This window comes from Gastrolobium bilobum, unplaced genomic scaffold (genome assembly GCF_033153095.1).
Source record: "Gastrolobium bilobum isolate Gb01-03AN ecotype WA unplaced genomic scaffold, APGP_CSIRO_Gbil_v1 utg5203, whole genome shotgun sequence".
In the NCBI taxonomy this organism is placed as follows: domain Eukaryota; kingdom Viridiplantae; phylum Streptophyta; class Magnoliopsida; order Fabales; family Fabaceae; genus Gastrolobium; species Gastrolobium bilobum.
In genome coordinates this window covers 61,701-79,840 of record NW_026897637.1, presented here as the reverse complement: position 1 = coordinate 79,840, position 18,140 = coordinate 61,701, and the positions used below count along the sequence as shown (strand labels likewise).

The window sequence follows — 18,140 nt, the reverse complement described above, 5'->3', positions numbered from 1 at the left end:
TAATAAATAAAAATATTTAAAAATTTATCTCATACAATAATTTTTTTAAAAAAGGGTAAATACTCATAAAAAAGTTCACATAAAAATTACATAATATATTTGGATACTATCTTTTCTAAAGTAGTGTTATGTTTTTTATTAATTAATTATCATTTATTTAGTTACATTCAGTTCCGAATTAAATTATTTATTTATTTTTTACCAAAAAAATAAAAAATTATCTATTGATTCATTAAAATGATAAATAAATGAAAAAAATAAAAAAGTAATAATTATTTGTTTGGCCAGAAGATTCAGAAGCGAGTATCATATCATATAGGGGATTGTTTAGTTGTGAGTAGCTGTGAATATCAGAAGTAATAAGTGGCAAAATAATGAATGTCAAAAAAGTAATAATTATTTATCGTAGTTGTGACTTGTTAGTGTTAGAAAAAAGATTCAGAGCAATCAGTATTATATCATATCAGATCCAAATTGAACGGTGAATTTTCGCTGGACGTTTATGCTTGATTTTTGGCATGATTAGTCCTTCCCAAAATGAGATGCGACCCAACCCCTTAATGCACCTAATTTTTTTGCACGACTATTTACTATATATTCGTAAATAAGTTTCAAATTACAATATTTTTATAATTATTTAATAGAAAAGTAATATTTTAATTTATCTGCCCAAATTGACCATATAAAACTAGGATTACAAAGTTTATTCATAACAGTTGGGAGAAATGGGGTTTCATAATAGTTTTGGAGACATAGACTTGACCAAAATATATTGCAAAGGATCACATGGTTTTACAATCACTTATACACCAAGGAACACTCAGATTACATAGTTTCGTAACAGTTGGGAGACAAACGTGGTTTAACCCAAATCTCAAGTGGGGTGGCTTTGGTGTTGGTCAATCCAAAGGATTCAGTCATATCAATAGGTTCAGAAGATGAGTTCAGGGTTTCAAAGGAATGCAAAAAACTAGCCAGAGTATAATGAACCATTTGAAGGCCAAAGTATATTCCAGGACACATCCTTCTACCACTTCCAAATGGTAACAACTCAAAATGCTGACCCCTAATATCAACATCTTTATGAGTTGTAAGGAACCTTTCTGGTTTGAATTCCAATGGATCTGACCAAACATTAGAGTCAGTGTGAATCTTCCAAAGGTTTGTGATTAGTCGAGTACCTTTTTTGACATCATAGCCACCCAAAGTGCAATTGTTTATGAATTCACGAGGGGCTGATAGAGAAGCTGGTGGATACAATCTTAGAGTTTCTTTGACTATAGCTTGAAGATATACTAGTTTACTTATATCTGACTCACTAACACTTCTCTCTTTCCCAACCTCTGTGTCAAGTTCTGTTTTTGCCTTTTCAAGTATAATAGGATTCCTCAATATCAAAGATAATGCCCATATAAGAGTAACACTGCTTGTGTCAGTTCCTCCTGCAAATAATGTCTGCAAATTAAGTACAAATTTCGTAAGAAAAATATTCCAATTATCTTCAGAAAACTGTATATTAATGCAGGTTTAACTAGAAATAATAGTCTCAGCTTTTGTAAAGCAAGAAATAAAGCAAACAGACATGTTATTTGCATGTTAAAATAATTTGTTGTAATTTTCACACTGTTTGAATCTCTCTCAGTTCATTCTTTATTATTTTAGTATTAACACTTGAATTTAAAATGTTCAAAGGTGAACAAAGAATGTCTAGCTAATTAAGGAGCAAGTAATTGTATGTTAATTTTGAGGAAATATCATTTTTTAATAGGGAACTCAATAAGTCTATATATACATACCAATATTGTGGCTTTGATCACGGTATTGCCATCAAACCCATCAATTGTTGTTCCATCAAACACTGAAAGCATCACGTTCATCAAATCTTGATCACGATCAACCTTTTCACCCGAAGTCCTGTTCTTGCGATGCTCCTCTAACCACTCACCTAAAATTCTATCGAGTTCCTTTGCAGTTTCCTTCATAGCCTTCTCATGGCCACCGAAATCAAACCATCTCAGATAAGGAATAGCATCTCCCACAGTGAATTCCCCCGTCAAACGCATGAACTCACTCCAAGCCTTTATACATCTCTGTCCTTCATTCTCCTCAACCACAGTCTCATCACCGAAATATCTCTTCCTAACGGCCATTCTAAGAACCATGTTGAAAGATAACTGAGAAAACCACTGCTTCATATCCACCAACACATAGCTACCCTCGTTCCTTCTTTTGCACCAAACATTGAAAAGCTCTTTAATCGATGTTTGAACTTCCAACACACGAAAATTTCGTAGTTGATCAACTCTGCGACTTGAGAGAATCTCTAGAGTTGCAACCTTACGCAGTTCACGCCAATAAGGACCATAGGGTGCAAAAGCAAACACGGCTTGGTTGTAACTCATGTGTTCAACTGCAACAAGTTTTGGTCGAGATGAAACGGCCATGTCGTTTGTGGTGAAACATTCTTTAGCCATTTCCCAATTGCTGATTACCAAAGTTGGTGTGGAACCAAGCTTGATGGTGAATAGTGGTCCATATTTATCAGCCATGGCACCCAATGTTCTATGGGGTGTCGTTGAATTTGAACCACTCAACATTAATGGAAGATGACCAAGTATAGGCCATGCACCTTCCACTATCGGAGCCTCTCTACTATGATCAACTTTGGAAGTACGACATAGTATGAACAAACGCAAGATGATTAGAGAAAGGAGTCCAATTATTGTAGTGTTTAGGTAATTTAGAACTAAATCCATTTGAATTGGTTTGAGGATAAAGAATAAGGTTGTGTATATATTGCTGGGTATGGTGGAGAGAGATAAATATCTGAAAGGCTTGATATATGATTTTGATTGTAGCTCTTCTATGTATATCGAACTTGAAAAAGGGTATTCTAATATATTATATAATTGTAAATAATCTGTACAAAAGGTTCTCTATTTATAGAGAATATTTGATCTACTTTTAACCTAATGGGCTTGGCCCAATACAACAAAGTGCTTGGCCCAATACAACAATAAATGAAATCAGTAATTTTTACCCAATATTCCCGGTAATATTTTGGCGAACCAAACACCTCTTTCGTAAGATTCCAAGTAAACTCAATTTCTACTGAATTCCCATTAATCATGATTCCCGGTCACCAAAAAATTTCTCTTGTACCAAACACACCCTAAGGGGGTGTTTGGTAGGAGTTTTTTAAGGAGATAGATGGGTAAGTGTAGGAGGGGATTTGTGATGGACATGTTTGGTAGAGGAGTCTGAGAAATAAAACTGGGCAATGGGTTTCCCCATGAATCTCTAAAAGCAGTGTTAAATTGGCTCCAAAACACTGTTCTAGAACACCACTTTGGAGGTGGTATAAGAAGAAAACTAGGGAAATGATCTTTTAGGAGCCAAAAATGTTACGTTATTGCTCCAAACATAGTCTCAGTAAATTTTATACAATTTTCCTGGTATTATTTCGGTCTACCAAACAACATTTTTAAAAATTCCCCACTTATCTAAGTTTACAACTATTTCCCCACTATTTACATTTACCTGGTTAAAAAAAATTTCTCCCCTACCAAACACCCCCTAAGGCTTTGTTTGGAGTTGGTTTTAAGAGGGGAAAAAAAGGAAAGTGAGGGTTTTAGTAAGCCCTTCCCTTGTTTGGGAGTTTAAAAAAAAAGGGAAAAAATTGGGAATTTTTACTAAACCTTCCAAACCCCTCATTCTTCTTAAAATTAAAGTTACCCCAATTTAGGGGGTTTGAGAGGGGAAATATTAAAAATTACTTATCTACCCTTATCATCAAAATGTGAAAACTACATAAATGTGAATCATTTTTAAATGTAAAATTATTAGAAAAATCTCAAATACCTTCAAAATTTATCGACGAAAAATATTTCATCAAAAAAAGTCATGAAATTTTTGATGAAAATCATATACGTCAAAAAATTTCCGTCAAAACTAAAGACGAAATTAGAGACGGAACCAGATTTTGCCATAATCACTGACAAATTTTTTACGGAAAAAAATTCATTCAAAATTATTAATAGAATCTAAATTCCATCAAAACTTTCAATGAAAATATTTCCGTCCAAAATTTTGACGAAAAATATTTCCATCGAAAAGTTTCGACGTAAGTCAATTACATCAAAAATTTTTACGGAAACTATTTTCATAAAAAAATTTCGCAAAAATTTTCTACGAAAAATTTTTCCATAAAAAATTTGTGATTAAAAACATTTCTAAAAAAAATTTGACGGAAAATTAATTTTGTCAAAATTCTTTACGGAATCTAAATTTCGTCAAAATATCTCACAAAAAAACATATTTATCGAAATTTTTGACGAAAAATATTTCCATCAAAATTTTAAACAAAGCACATTTCCATAAAAATCTTTGACGAAAAAAAATTTCATCAAAATTCGTTAGAGAATTTAAATTTTGTCAAAAAATTTCGACGAAAACATTTTGTCAAAAAAATATCCGTCGAAATTTTAACAAAACACATTTCTATTGAAAATTTTCGACGGAAAATATTTCTTTCAAAATTTTTGATAAAAAAATCATTTCCACCAGAATTTTCAACAGAACACATTTCTGTCAAAAAATTTTGACAGAAGTTATTTTCGTAAAAACTTTTGAAGAAAAATATTTTCGTTAAAAAATTTTGACAGGAAAAATATTCTGTCAAAATTCTTTACAGAATGTAAATTTCGTCGAAAGTTTTGAATGAAACATTTCCCACAAAAATTTTGACAACAATTTCCTTCGAAATTTTTTTAAAATATATTTCCATCGAAATTTTGAACCAAAAATATTTTGTCAAAATTTTTGACGAATTTCTTTTTTCGTTTAAAACATTTGATGGAGGGAATCATTTTCGACAAAACTTTTGACGAAAACTAAATTTCGTAGAAAATTTACTTTTGTTAAAATTTTCATCTGAGAAAAAATTTTGTCACTTTTCGACGAAAAATATTCCGACGAAAAAATAATTTTGTGATAAAATTTTCGTCGTTTGCAACGTTGGAATTTCGTAAAAAATATGGTCTTTTTTAGTAGTGTGAAAAGTATATAAATAATTTTGTTAGAAATTTTAAATTTAATTTAATTTGTAAAATGTAATAATTATATTAATTTTTAAAAAAGGTTAAAATAGTAAAAATATGTCATTAACCCTTCACTCTTCTCCCTTACCATTTGTTTAACTCTCAAACAAAGGGAGAGAATATCCTCCAATTTCCTTCCATTCTTTCCCTTCCCTCCCCCTTTGTTCTCCTTCTTTCCACTCCCCTCCAAACTCCCACAAAAAGCCTAAAGTGGAGCATGTCCCAACCCCATTTATGCTTGATTTTTGGCACGATTGGTCCTGCCCAAAATGAGATACGACCCAACCCCCTAATGCTTGTTTTGTGCGACTATTTGCTACATATTCATAAATAAGTTTTAAATTGCAATATTTTTGTAATTATTTAATAAAAAAGCAATATTTTAATTTATCTGCCGAAATTGACCATATAAAACTAGGATTACAAAGTTTATTCATAACAGTTGGGAGACATGGGGTTTCATAATAGTTTTGGAGACATAGACTTAACCAAAATATATTGCAAAGGATCACATGGTTTTTACAATCACTTATACACCAAGGAACACTCAGATTACATAGTTTCGTAACAGTTGGGAGACAAACGTGGTTTAACCAAAATCTCAAGTGGGATGGCTTTGGTGGTGGTCAATCCAAAGGATTCAGTCATATCAATAGATTTAGTAGATGGGTTCAAGATTTCAAAGGAATGCAAAAAACTAGCCAGAATAAAATGAACCATTTGTAGGCCAAAGTATATTCCAGGACAAATCCTTCTACCACTTCCAAATGGTAACAACTCAAAATGCTGACCCCTAATATCAACATCTTTATGAGTTGTAAGGAACCTTTCTGGTTTGAATTCCAATGGATCTGACCAAACATTAGAGTCGGTGTGAATCTTCCAAAGGTTTGTGATTAGTCGAGTACCTTTTTTGACATCATAGCCACCCAAAGTGCAATTGTTTATGAATTCACGAGGGGCTGATAGAGAAGCTGGTGGATACAATCTTAGAGTTTCTTTGACTATAGCTTGAAGATATACTAGTTTACTTATATCTGACTCACTAACACTTCTCTCTTTCCCAACCTCTGTGTCAAGTTCTGTTTTTGCCTTTTCAAGTATAATAGGATTCCTCAATATCAAAGATAATGCCCATATAAGAGTAACACTGCTTGTGTCAGTTCCTCCTGCAAATAATGTCTGCAAATTAAGTACAAATTTCGTAAGAAAAATATTCCAATTATCTTCAGAAAACTGTATATTAATGCAGGTTTAACTAGAAATAATAGTCTCAGCTTTTGTAAAGCAAGAAATAAAGCAAACAGACATGTTATTTGCATGTTAAAATAATTTGTTGTAATTTTCACACTGTTTGAATCTCTCTCAGTTCATTCTTTATTATTTTAATATTAACACTTGAATTTAAAATGTTCAAAGGTGAACAAAGAATGTCTAGCTAATTAAGGAGCAAGTAATTGTATGTTAATTTTGAGGAAATATCATTTTTTAATAGGGAACTCAATAAGTCTATATATACATACCAATATTGTGGCTTTGATCACGGTATTGCCATCAAACCCATCAATTGTTGTTCCATCAAACACTGAAAGCATCACGTCCATCAAATCTTGATCACGATCAACCTTTTCACCCGAAGTCCTGTTCTTGCGATGCTCCTCTAACCACTCACCTAAAAATCTATCGAGTTCCTTTGCAGTTTCCTTCATAGCCTTCTCATGGCCACCGAAATCAAACCATCTCAGATAAGGAATAGCATCTCCCACAGGGAATTCCCCCATCAAACGCATGAACTCTCTCAAAGCATTTATACATCTCTGTCCTTCATTCTGATCAACCCCAGTCTCGTCACCGAAATATCTCTTCCCAACGGCCATTCTAAGAACCATGTTGAAAGTTAACTGAGAAAACCACTGCTTCATATCCACCAACACATAATCACCCTCGTTCCTTCTTTTGCACCAAACATTGAAAAGCTCTTTAATCGATGTTTGAACTTCCAACACACGAAAATCTCGAAGTTGATCAACTCTGCGACTTGAGAAGATCTCTAGAGTTGCAACCTTACGCAGTTCACGCCAATAAGGACCATAGGGTGCAAAAGCAATCATGGATTGGTTGTAAGTCATGTGTTCAATTGCAACAAGTTTTGGTCGAGATGAAACGGCCATGTCGTTTGTGGTGAAGCATTCTTTAGCCATTTCCCAATTGCTGAGTACCAAAGTTGGTGTGGAACCAAGCTTGATGGTGAATAGTGGTCCATATTTATCAGCCATGGCACCTAATGTTCTATGGGGTGTCTTTGAACCACTCAACAATGGAAGGTGACCAAGTATAGGCCATCCACCTTCCACTGTTGGAGCCTCTTTAGTATTAGCAACTTTGGAGGGACGATAAAATATGAACAAACACAAGATCATTAGGGAAAGGAGTCCAATTACTGTAGTGTTTAGGTAATTTAGAACTGAATCCATTTGAATTGGTTAAAGGATTAAGAATAAGGTTGTGTATATATTGAAGGGTATGCTGGGTGTGTGTGTGTGGGGGTGTGTGTGTATATATATATATATATATATATATATATATATATATATATATATATATATATATATATATATATATATATATATATAGATCTTTTGATTCTAGTATAAGACTTAGAAATCTTACATCGTATCTTAACTGTTGATTTTTTTTTTCATCTAACGATTATAGTTTATTGAGTTATGTGAATTAATTAATTATTAATTTTAAATAAACTATAATCGTTAAATAGACAAAATAAAAAATAAGACTTTTAAGTTTTACACCGAATTCAAAAGATCTCTTCTTTAATATATGGTTTTGATTGTAGGTCTTTTTTTTTGTGAGCTGTTTTAAGTGATATATATATATATATATATATATATATATATATATATATATATATATATATATATATAAATCATGACCATACAAAGATGAAAATAAATATAACCGTTGTATAAACATAATCGATCAAATGGTGAGATTGATTGGTTGTAACACAACTTGATTGTTATAATATCGTTCCCCTATATATATATATATATATATATATATATATATATATATATATATATATATATATATAGGATCAACTTACACCGGTGTAAGAATAATAAATCTTACATCAAATCTTAACCGTTGATTCCCGTGCATGTAACGGTTGAGATTTATTGGGAATTAAAAAATTAATGAATGAGTGAGACCTAATAAATCTTAACCGTTAGATGCAGAAAATCAATGATTAAGATTTGGTGTAAGACTTATTATTCTTACACCGGTGTCAGATGATCCTCCCCATATATATATATATGTGTGTGTGGTTTTGAATGCAGCTCTTTTTTTTTTTTTTGAGCTCTTTCAAGTATATAGAAATATGTTTATGGAATTACTGAAAATGAAAAAAATATGTTTATGAGAAATTATACTTTCATGTTGGATGATATTTATCTCTTATGTTATAGTCATATAAAAATGTGTGTTTCCCTTTTTTTTATTTTTATAAATTGGTGTGGAATCTATTTTATTTATCTTATAATATAGAATAATTTTCGTCCTACTATACGAGTGGAGTAAAACCTAGGTTTATATGCAACTTTGGATAAGTACAAAGTTCGAAGAATTTGCTTTTTTGGACTATTGCATCAAAACTGTACCGAGTCTCGTACTGTCTATTTTGGAAATTTTCTGTGGCTGAGATTATAGTGTCTTTTGTTTAGTATATATCCTGACTTTTTTTATTAAAAAATTAAATTTAAAGACTTCTTTTTTACTATTATATGTAAATTTTAGATTATTTAAAAAGCTCTTTAAATTTAGCTGATTTGTTTAAATAAAGTTTTTGATATTTCTTATATTATAGGAGATAATTTTATCTTCTACGTATATATAAAAATATACGAAGCCATGTAAAGAGAAGAAAGAAAAAATATGGATTCCATACACTTTTATGTGCGTATAGGAAATAATTTTATCTCCTACAATATAACCAACTTTAAACCCTTAAATATTTCATATGTTATAGGAGATAATTTTATCTCCTACAAACATATAAAAAAATACGAGGCCATGTAAAGAGAAGAAAAAAAATATGGGTTCCATACACTTTTATGTGTGTATAGAAAATAATTTTATCTCCCACAATATAACAGACACTAAACCCTTAAATAAATATATTATAATTGTTATTATTATATTAAAACTCAGGGATCAATGTTTTTGTTGTTGTAAGAAATAATTTTATATTCTATACACATATTAAAGTATATAGGGTCTGATAAGTGTCCAAGACACTATATTTTTAATGTTAAATATAGTTCAAATAAAAATTAATATAATTAACAATATAGTGTTAATTAATAAAAATTTAAAGTAAGTAAAATGCCAACAACTAGATAAGATCCTAATCCTTTTTATTGTTTCAGGTTGTTTTATACTAAGAATAACAAATTACTAACCTGATGAGAATGAGATAGCAGTTGGCATCGACTGAATACCAAAGAAAAATGGAAAAATAAATATTTATAAAAAAAATTCGATCACGCTCGCTCTGCTGCTCACTTCAGTGACCAAGTGAGCGAGAAATCCAATTAAGCGCACTCTGCTGCTCGCTTCAGTGAGCAAGTGAGCGAGAAATCCAATTAAGCTCGCTCTGCTGCTCGCTTCAGCGAGCAAGCGAGCGAGGAGAAGAAAAATTCTTGTTGAGCAGCTCGCTTCAGCGAGCTGGTCCAGAAACAAAGCCCAATTTAACTCTTTAAATACAACGCAACGAAGCCCTTGAAAAGAATTCTGGAGACGCGAAGAAAAAGAGAACTCAAAGATGAAGACGAAGGCAGTAGCGGAGGAGGAATACTGGAGCGGTGCAGAGGAGAAAGAGAAGATCAAATCCGCATCATTGATCATCAGCATTAATCAAGTTTTACCATGAACCCTAATTATTTTGCAGTATCTTTTAATTCTATTTTTATGAGTATGGATAGCTAAATTCCTTAAGTAGTTAGGGTTAGGCGGAACCAATGGGTTCTTAAACGCTGTTTGCCTTTCTTATGATTTACATTCTTGATTTAAAGTTATGCAATTAATCTATTCTTTATGATTAGATTTATTTATGAACTGATCACTCGTAGATAAACATGAGTCGTGCATGACAATAGGGATGTTGGTGTATGATTCAGATTGGTTGATTGGTGGAATTTGCATGATCTAGGGATAGATTTATGAATTCTATAACTGTATGTTCTCGCGTTAATGCTTCCTTTATGAAAAAGTACTAAAGGATTAGGCTTTTGAGTAGAGTAAAGGATTGGATTACCAAGGGATTGAGGTTTAATCGAATATAGAAAGAACTATTAATAACTGGATCTTGAATGTAATTATAAGAATAGGTAAACTAGTTTGAAAATCAGTAGGGAAGTTAAGTCTTATCTTTATGTTCTTGAATATTAATAACTGTATGTTCTTGCGTTAATGCTTCCTTTATGAAAAAGTACTAAAGGATTAGGCTTTTGAGTGGAGTAAAGGATTGGATTACCAAGGGATTGGGGTTTAATCGAATATAGAAAGAACTATTAATAACTGGATCTTGAATGTAATTATAAGAATAGGTAAACTAGTTTGAAAATCAGTAGGGAAGTTAAGTCTTATCTACATCTTTTATAAAAACTTAAAACCATTTTCTAGCATTATAAATTCTGAATTTAATTTCTTGAATATTGAAAACTAAAAATAAGTAGTTAAAATTCTATTTTAATTTAATTAAAATATCTCAAGAAACCCGTTCACGATTGATCCAACTTTAATTAAATAGATAAATTACTGTTTGGTCACCAGTCCTCGTGGGATCGACAACTTATTCTTATCACTTTATTACTTGTACGACTGGTGCACTTGCCGAAGTCGCAACGGGGTCCATGTTTTATTTTTCTTTTTCTTTTTTCATATGGACTCACACTTTTTTATATATAGATAGATAGATATATATAAGACAACTTCTTGGAATTCTTTGGGGCCAGAGGGAAACTGCCTCGAAGGGGGATTAATCTCACCTTTCTTCTACTAATAGTGGTCCAATGCACCCTATGTTTCAATGAGGAGTTAGCCTTAGGACCGTACTCCGAGAATAAGATGACTGAAGGAGATTGTGTGGGAATACCTCCATGTTATCTTAAAAAAATATCTAGAGAAACATTAATACCTAAAACTTGTCAGGAGAGTTTACTGTTGAAATGCTTTGTCAATTAATAAAATCACTTATGTTGAGTAAATTAACGGTTCAAGAATTTATGACTTTAAGCCCTAAACAGAAGAACACAGAGTCACAAAGGGTCAATGATTTGGTGTAGGAATCAGCTAACGTAGAAGGGCAGCAGGAAAGCAACCTAAAAGAAGGAGGGTCAGAGACAAAAGAGAACAATGAGGTGTTTGGTGCGTGGATGGTAGTCCAAAGACAAGCAAGGAATCGATGGCAGAGGACAGCTCCAGCGAGACATGGAGGGGGTCAGCATCCCAATCGAAAAACATGATCAGCCAAGGTCAACGGGCAACAGACAGACATGGGGCAGCCTAACAAAGCCTAGCGTTAAGACTCAGAAGCCTAAGGTCAGCAAATCAGGAAATCAACTGCCTCAAAGAAGATATCCTCAGATATTCAGAATGAAGGAACGACTCCTATGTTAGTGTCGAATGCGAAAACAACAAACCAACCTTAGAAAAAGTTGATGTCAGAAGGAACAGGGAAAAAGAAAGGAGGGGAAAATAAAGGAAAGGACAAATATGGAATTACGGCCCCCAACACAGTCCAAGAGGTTCTAACTGAAAGCAAAAGGAAGGAAAAAGGACCCATGGTGCAAAAAGTTCAACATGCATCATCTCAACGTAAAGAGTTACATCAAAACGTGTAACACCTCATTCTAGAACCGATTTGTTAGCATTATTTATAATATTAAGCGCGGTTACAATCACAATGTTCATTTACAATTAACTGATAATTTTTTTTTAAAACTTCCATCCTTATCTAATTGCATCATGTGATTATGTTTCCTTTGCTACACTATTCACATATGTGATTGCAACGTCTTAACGATGCAGAATTACTTGATAATAGCTTAATACCATACTCTAAATGATTCCCAAACTCAATTAATTGAATTAAATCCAAAATCCTAAGTCTTGCACTGCTCGCGAACCAGCTCGCTGTAGCGAGCGGGATCAGTGAGCTATTATTCCCTCGCTGACTAGTTCGCTCAAGCTAGGAGGTAGGTAACACCTCGTTCTAGAACCGATTTGTTAGCATTGTTTATGATATTAAGCGCGGTTACAATCACAATGCTCAATTACAATAAACAAATAATTTTTTTCCTTTTAAACTTCCATCATTATCTAATTGCATCATGTTATTATATTTCCTTTGCTACATTATTCACATATGTGATTACAACATCTTAACGATGCGGAATTACTTGATAATAGCTTAATACCATACTCTAAATGATTTCCAAACTCAATTAATTTAATTAATTCCTATGTGGACCAAGGTTGCGACGTGGTTTGGAAGTGGGATGGACCTAACCGTATTAGGTTCTTCTTGTTGGAAGCTAAAAATGAGATTCTTAACGAACGCTAGGAGAATGAAGCGTAAGTTCACTACCTCAGATACATGTCCCAGATGCCAAAATCACGTGGAAGACTGCTTGCATAGCCTGAGAGACTACAGTTGGAGTGAGGGAGTATGGGAAAGGCTTCTCCACCATTCCTTGCATCCCAGTTTCTTCACCCAACCGTTCCAGATATGGCTGAAAGATAATCTCACAAAACGAACAAACTTACATTCAGTTCAGAACTCGCACCTAATCTTTGGGGTTGCTTGCTAGCACATATGAAAAGCAAGGAATGAGATGATTTTAATGGCAAGAACCTGCATGAAAGAGGGACTAGCTTGGCAATAAAGAACTATCTGTGCAACATCCTAATTGCCTAAAAGATCCTTTCCTCTGATGGTCTTTCTAATGTGCAAAAGACAATTCAAGATATAAGATGGAAACTATAATATCCCTAACCTAATTAAATAGTAAATTACATGTATTTAAGTAAATTATCATGTATTAGTGAGTTGAAATAATTTTGGATCAAAAAGTGCAGTTAGTGATAATTAAGGGATAAAAATGGGTGTAGGCAAAAGTACCAAAAATATAAAATTATTAGTAAAAATATTACTAGAAAAATATTCGAGACCTTTGGGTAAAGTTTGGAAGTGAGTGGAGTTAACTAGATAGATGAGCTGATACCCGGTTGAGATAACTTAACCTTTTATAAGTGACAAAACACCAACCCAATCTCATTTCTTCTTCTTCTTCCAGCGACCAACCCGTGGAGGGGAGGGTGAGAAGCCATGGAAGTTGAGCTCTAAACCATAACTCTCTTATTTCTCATCCAAATCAACTCATTCCAAAGCCAAAACCACTCCAAATCTCTTCCTCTTTCATAAGCCTAACTTAGTTTTGAGTGGGAACCATGGTGGAGTGAGATATTCCTTGTGGAAGGGGGCGAAAATCTTGAAGTGGAGGACCTTGAGGTGAAACATTGTCTCCTTATTGCTTGGTTATCCTTCCTTGAACCTTTGTGGTTGGATTGTGGTAAGCTTTCCATCCATTTTGGTTAATTTGATTAAGATGCATGTTTAAGGTTTTGGTTTATGAAAATGCATGAATAATAGGGTATGTTGGAGAGAGATTGAGACTAACTTTCTTTGTAAAAGTTGTTAGGAATGGTAAATAAATGGTAGAAGTGAAGTTAATTTGTGATTGGAGTTAGTTTTAATAATCTTGGAAAATTATGCTTGAAAGTGTGGATTTTCTATGTTGTTGATAAAGATAGATGTATTCATGGATATATGTTGATTGATTTCACACTCTTGAATAGGGTGTATTGGTGATTGGAAGGAATTTCCAAGTGGACATACCAAGAAACGTTGGTGTGGATAAGGGAGTTAGAAGAAAGCTTGCAAAAGGAGAGGAAACATCAAGAGGTAAACCTTTGGATCTTGGAGGTTAATCCCTCTTGTGGTTCCACCATTGCTTTTACGGAAGTAATGGTTAATGAATGGATGATTGAGTGGTAATGTTAGTATTTTGGTATGTTTGCATTCATATAGTATTGTTGTTTCATAAGAGAAAAGGCCAATGGACAAGCACTAGGGGCTAGGTTGTATGCTTAGTGGAAAGGACTAAGATGCAACTGAAGCGTGTGTGATGATTTGATTGTTTAATTCTTTGGCCATTTGAATACACGAGTATGCTGTGATTAAATCATTACTGTTATTGCCTCTGGATATATGATGTAGTTCATGCCATGGGTATACTAACCCTTCAAGCAGGAAGTGAACTCTGGGGTTGGAGCAATTCTCCAAGAACCCTAGGTTTATTGAGTTTTATCTCACCCCATTTGGGGACTTCTATTTCAGGTGTAAGCAGAGATGATACTGGGCGAGACAAAGGGCGCGAGTAGCTTGCATATGATAGATGATATTTGAGATATTTTGATGCATTAGTAATAGATGAATGCATTTAGGACTTAGAAGTCGATCATTGATGTTGTATTGCCTTGATGGGACTTTGGTCACTTGTTATTTCTAAGTCTTTGGTGTGTAATCATTTTGAAGTACATTTATGTAATTAAGCCCTTTGGATACCATGTGAGCCTTGAAATGGCAAGAATCATGTATTGAAATGGTTGTACAATAACTATTAGGTGCAAGAAAACCTTTGAGGTTGAGAATTAATGTAAAAATAAAGATGTCATGTCTTTTTGTCCATTTTTTATATACTATATGATAGATTTGGACCCTTGTGTCTTAATGGAAGTTATAGATCTTTTTCTTAGCTTTCCAACGAGACCAAGATTGTGTCAAACAGATAAGTATAACTCAAGTTATGGGTAAAATACCAAAATATAGTGAAATCTCCAGAACCGTGGCGCTTTTGGTGCCAAATTGGCGCTATTGGCTCCACCAAATAGTGGGTTAGTGCTATCAGCGCCAAGTTGGCGCTGTCGGCGCCGTAAGACGCAAAAAAGTCAGTAAGTTTGGCGCTATCAGCACTTTTTCTTCTATGAAATTCAGCACTTTTTCTTCGAAAATTCATAACTTGAGCTACGGTGCTCCGATTTGAGCGCGGTTGAACCCACGCGTAGCTAACGAAGAATTCTATAACATATTGGAAGATGGGGACCATAAAAGTAGTATATAAATTTCTTAAATAAATAAAGAGTGGAGATGTTTAGTGTTAAATAACAATAAAAATGAGTTTATAAGTCTTGTTGGTCCAAGGGGACTACTTGGCACACTATGGTAGCTACATATGGTCTACACAGAATTACATTAGGTGTTCCACACATAGTTTAAGTTATGATTACAACTATTGAAATTGTTTTAATTACGAATTTGATTTTAAATATAAACGTTTATAAATAAAAAGGAAAAAGTTTATTCGTACCTTAATTCAATTATTGTGATTGTCACTGCGCCTAATGTCATACGTGATGTTAACAAACCGGTTCTAGAACGGGGTGTTACAGAAACACCCAAGACAAGGCTGGATTAAAGTGAATGTCAATTGTTCAAGTACTAACAGAAGGTTGAGCTCCAGCTTTGTAGGAGTATTAAAGGATGATAGGAGAAAATAGATTATTGGCTTCTGTGGGAGATTAGAACATGGAAACTCCTTAACTGCAGAAACTGATAGGCTTTCTCGAGGGGGTGCAACAAGCTAGAAAGGCAGGATACAATAATGTTTGGGTTGAGGGGGACTTATTGGTTGCAATTAACGTGATAAATAGAGGGTGCCAGGAATACCGTCCTCTTGCTCCCATTGTTAGCAGAATTCAAAACCTTATAGAGAGGGTAACATGTTAGCTGATTGGTTAGCCTGCTATGCTCACCAGTTTGATGATTAGGACGTCCATCTTTTTGTAGAACTTCCGTTAGGATGTAGAAGTAATTTAATAGGTAGAGATTATATGGGTATTAGTTGCCCAACACTTTATAGATTGTAATTGTTGTTTTTTTTCCTATATCCAAAAATAAAATTAAAATTATGACACAAAATTGTCACAAAATTATTTCTGCTTTTACTGCCGCACACAATGTATTCTCGGGAATTCATTGGGTAATGACTTTTTTTTTTTAATTAGTGGGTCTCACCTTTTCTTAAAAAGAATGTCTTTACGGCAGACATAACTTCTCTGACGCTGCTGCAAAAAATTAAACCCCCAAAATTATGGTATAGATGTTTATAAACTTTTCTTTTCCTGCTATAAACAACAAGTGAATCCTTATGTCATGCCTTAGCTTTAATTTATTTGAAAATGCCAAAAGTATATGCTGAATTTTTTCAAAATACATTAATGGGCTGTGAATCTAAATAATTTAGTTTCTAATTTTAATAATGATTACCAAAAAAAAAATTACAAAAATGGAGCTATCTACTATTAGTCACTCACTATATATATCTACTTGTCGAATATGCAAAGCATCAAAACAATTTTTAGCATCCTCTCGTATCACACAAGAATAAAAATAACATAATAAAGATTTAAAAATTTGAATGGAAAAACAAGTTTTGTGGGCATCATTTGGTCTTCGCCATTCATTTTATTTGCAATGAATTTTTTTCCCTTTTTTAAGAGTAGAAAAGGGAATTATGATTTTCCACTAACGACCAAATGATGCTCCACCACCACCATCTCATCAGGTAGAACAAGTCTTTTTGCCAAACAAGAAGGAAATAGTCACAAATATAATTGAAAAGCATTATTAATATTGCTTGGTCAAGCTTAATTTTGTCCAATCAGCTATTACATCAAAGAGGAAGAAATAGAAGACAATACTAAGAGGATCAAGATAGAGAGAAGGATAATAGATAAGGTGGAGATCTAACCACCCAATAAGACTTATACATGCAATTCATCCGTAGCATTAAGCCAAAGCACCCATATAAATGCTTATGCCCTACTTCTTCTTTCATGATTTATTTATTTATTTTTGCTAAATTTAAAAACAATGCATCATTGAAATAAATTCATAACAGGATTACATGGTTTCAAAGACACTTCAATGAAACCTTAGACCACAAGTATCACCTGGTTTCATAACATTTTGTGAGACAAACACCATTTAACTAAGGATCACATAGTTTCATAACAGTTGGGAGACAAACATGGTTTAACTATAATCTCAAGTGGGGTAGCTTTGGTGTTGGTAAATTCAAAGGATTCAGTCATATCAATAGGTTCGATAGATGGATTTAAGATATCAAAGGAATGCAAAAAACTGGCCAAAGTGAAATGAACAATACTCAAGCCAAGGGACATTCCAGCACAAATCCTTCTGCCACTTTAAATGGTAACAACTCAAAATGATGACCCTTAACATCAACCTCTTTGTGAGTGGTAAGGAACCTTTCTGGTTTGAACTCCAATAGATCTGACCAAACACTAGGGTCTCTGTGGATCTTCCATAGGTTTGGCATTAGTCGAGTTCCCTTTCTAACATGGTAGCCACCTATAGTGCAATTCTCTGTGAATTCACGGGGTGATGAGATAGTGGCTGGTGGATACAATCTTAGAGTCTCTTTAACTATAGCTTGAAGATATACTAGTTTATTTATATCTGATTCACTAACACATCTCTCTTTCCCAAGATGTGTGTTAAGTTCTTCTTTAGCTTTTTCCAATGTAAGAGGATTTCTCAATAGCAAACACATTGCCCATGTAAGGGTAACCGCGGTTGTGTCAGTTCTGTAGGATCGCTCAAATACAGAATCAACAAATAAAACAATTAATAAAACAATTATTCAACAATGTCACGAGGACTTGTGGAGAAAGATAACAATTTTACTAAACTTTGTTGCTACTTCTAAATTCTACATTACATGAAGCCTGTTAATAGGCAACACAAAAAACTGAAAGTACCAATGAAGAGACTCATTACAAGGCTAATCAAGAGTCTCATAACATCACTAATTA

The 18,140-nt window shown here is 33.4% G+C and overlaps 3 protein-coding genes across 3 annotated transcripts; all 3 read right to left on the bottom strand.

The window, feature by feature from the left end:
* Positions 1–723: 723 nt before the first annotated feature.
* On the bottom strand, positions 724–2,756 carry LOC133308905 (cytochrome P450 82A4-like). The gene is made up of 2 exons (XM_061509642.1): positions 1,797–2,756; positions 724–1,455 (listed from the first exon to the last, which is right to left on the bottom strand). Exons 1-2 carry the CDS (start codon positions 2,754–2,756, stop codon positions 826–828), a joined length of 1,590 nt encoding a protein of 529 aa, XP_061365626.1. The 3' UTR covers positions 724–825.
* Positions 2,757–5,480: 2,724 nt separating this feature from the next.
* LOC133308907 (cytochrome P450 82A4-like) lies at positions 5,481–7,619 on the bottom strand. Its single transcript, XM_061509644.1, has 2 exons — positions 6,623–7,619; positions 5,481–6,281 (listed from the first exon to the last, which is right to left on the bottom strand). The coding sequence occupies exons 1-2, from the start codon at positions 7,571–7,573 to the stop codon at positions 5,652–5,654; spliced, it is 1,581 nt and encodes a 526-aa protein (XP_061365628.1). The 5' UTR covers positions 7,574–7,619; the 3' UTR covers positions 5,481–5,651.
* Positions 7,620–17,300: 9,681 nt separating this feature from the next.
* On the bottom strand, positions 17,301–17,904 carry LOC133308898 (cytochrome P450 82A1-like). Its single transcript, XM_061509633.1, is given in 2 exon segments — positions 17,301–17,512; positions 17,515–17,904. Coding segments are annotated over 2 exon segments (576 nt in total). The 5' UTR covers positions 17,879–17,904.
* Between the last annotated feature and the right edge of the window lie 236 nt (positions 17,905–18,140).

What these genes read in the sequence shown, in the direction of transcription:
- LOC133308907 (XM_061509644.1), bottom strand. Translation starts at nt 7,573, where the DNA reads ATGGATTCAGTTCTAAATTACCTAAACACTACAGTAATTGGACTCCTT. An exon ending in TGATCAAAGCCACAATATTG is followed by an intron (nt 6,282 to 6,622) that starts GTATGTATATAT and finishes CTTAATTTGCAG; the next exon opens with ACATTATTTGCAGGAGGAAC.
- LOC133308905 (XM_061509642.1), bottom strand. Translation starts at nt 2,756, where the DNA reads ATGGATTTAGTTCTAAATTACCTAAACACTACAATAATTGGACTCCTT. An exon ending in TGATCAAAGCCACAATATTG is followed by an intron (nt 1,456 to 1,796) that starts GTATGTATATAT and finishes CTTAATTTGCAG; the next exon opens with ACATTATTTGCAGGAGGAAC.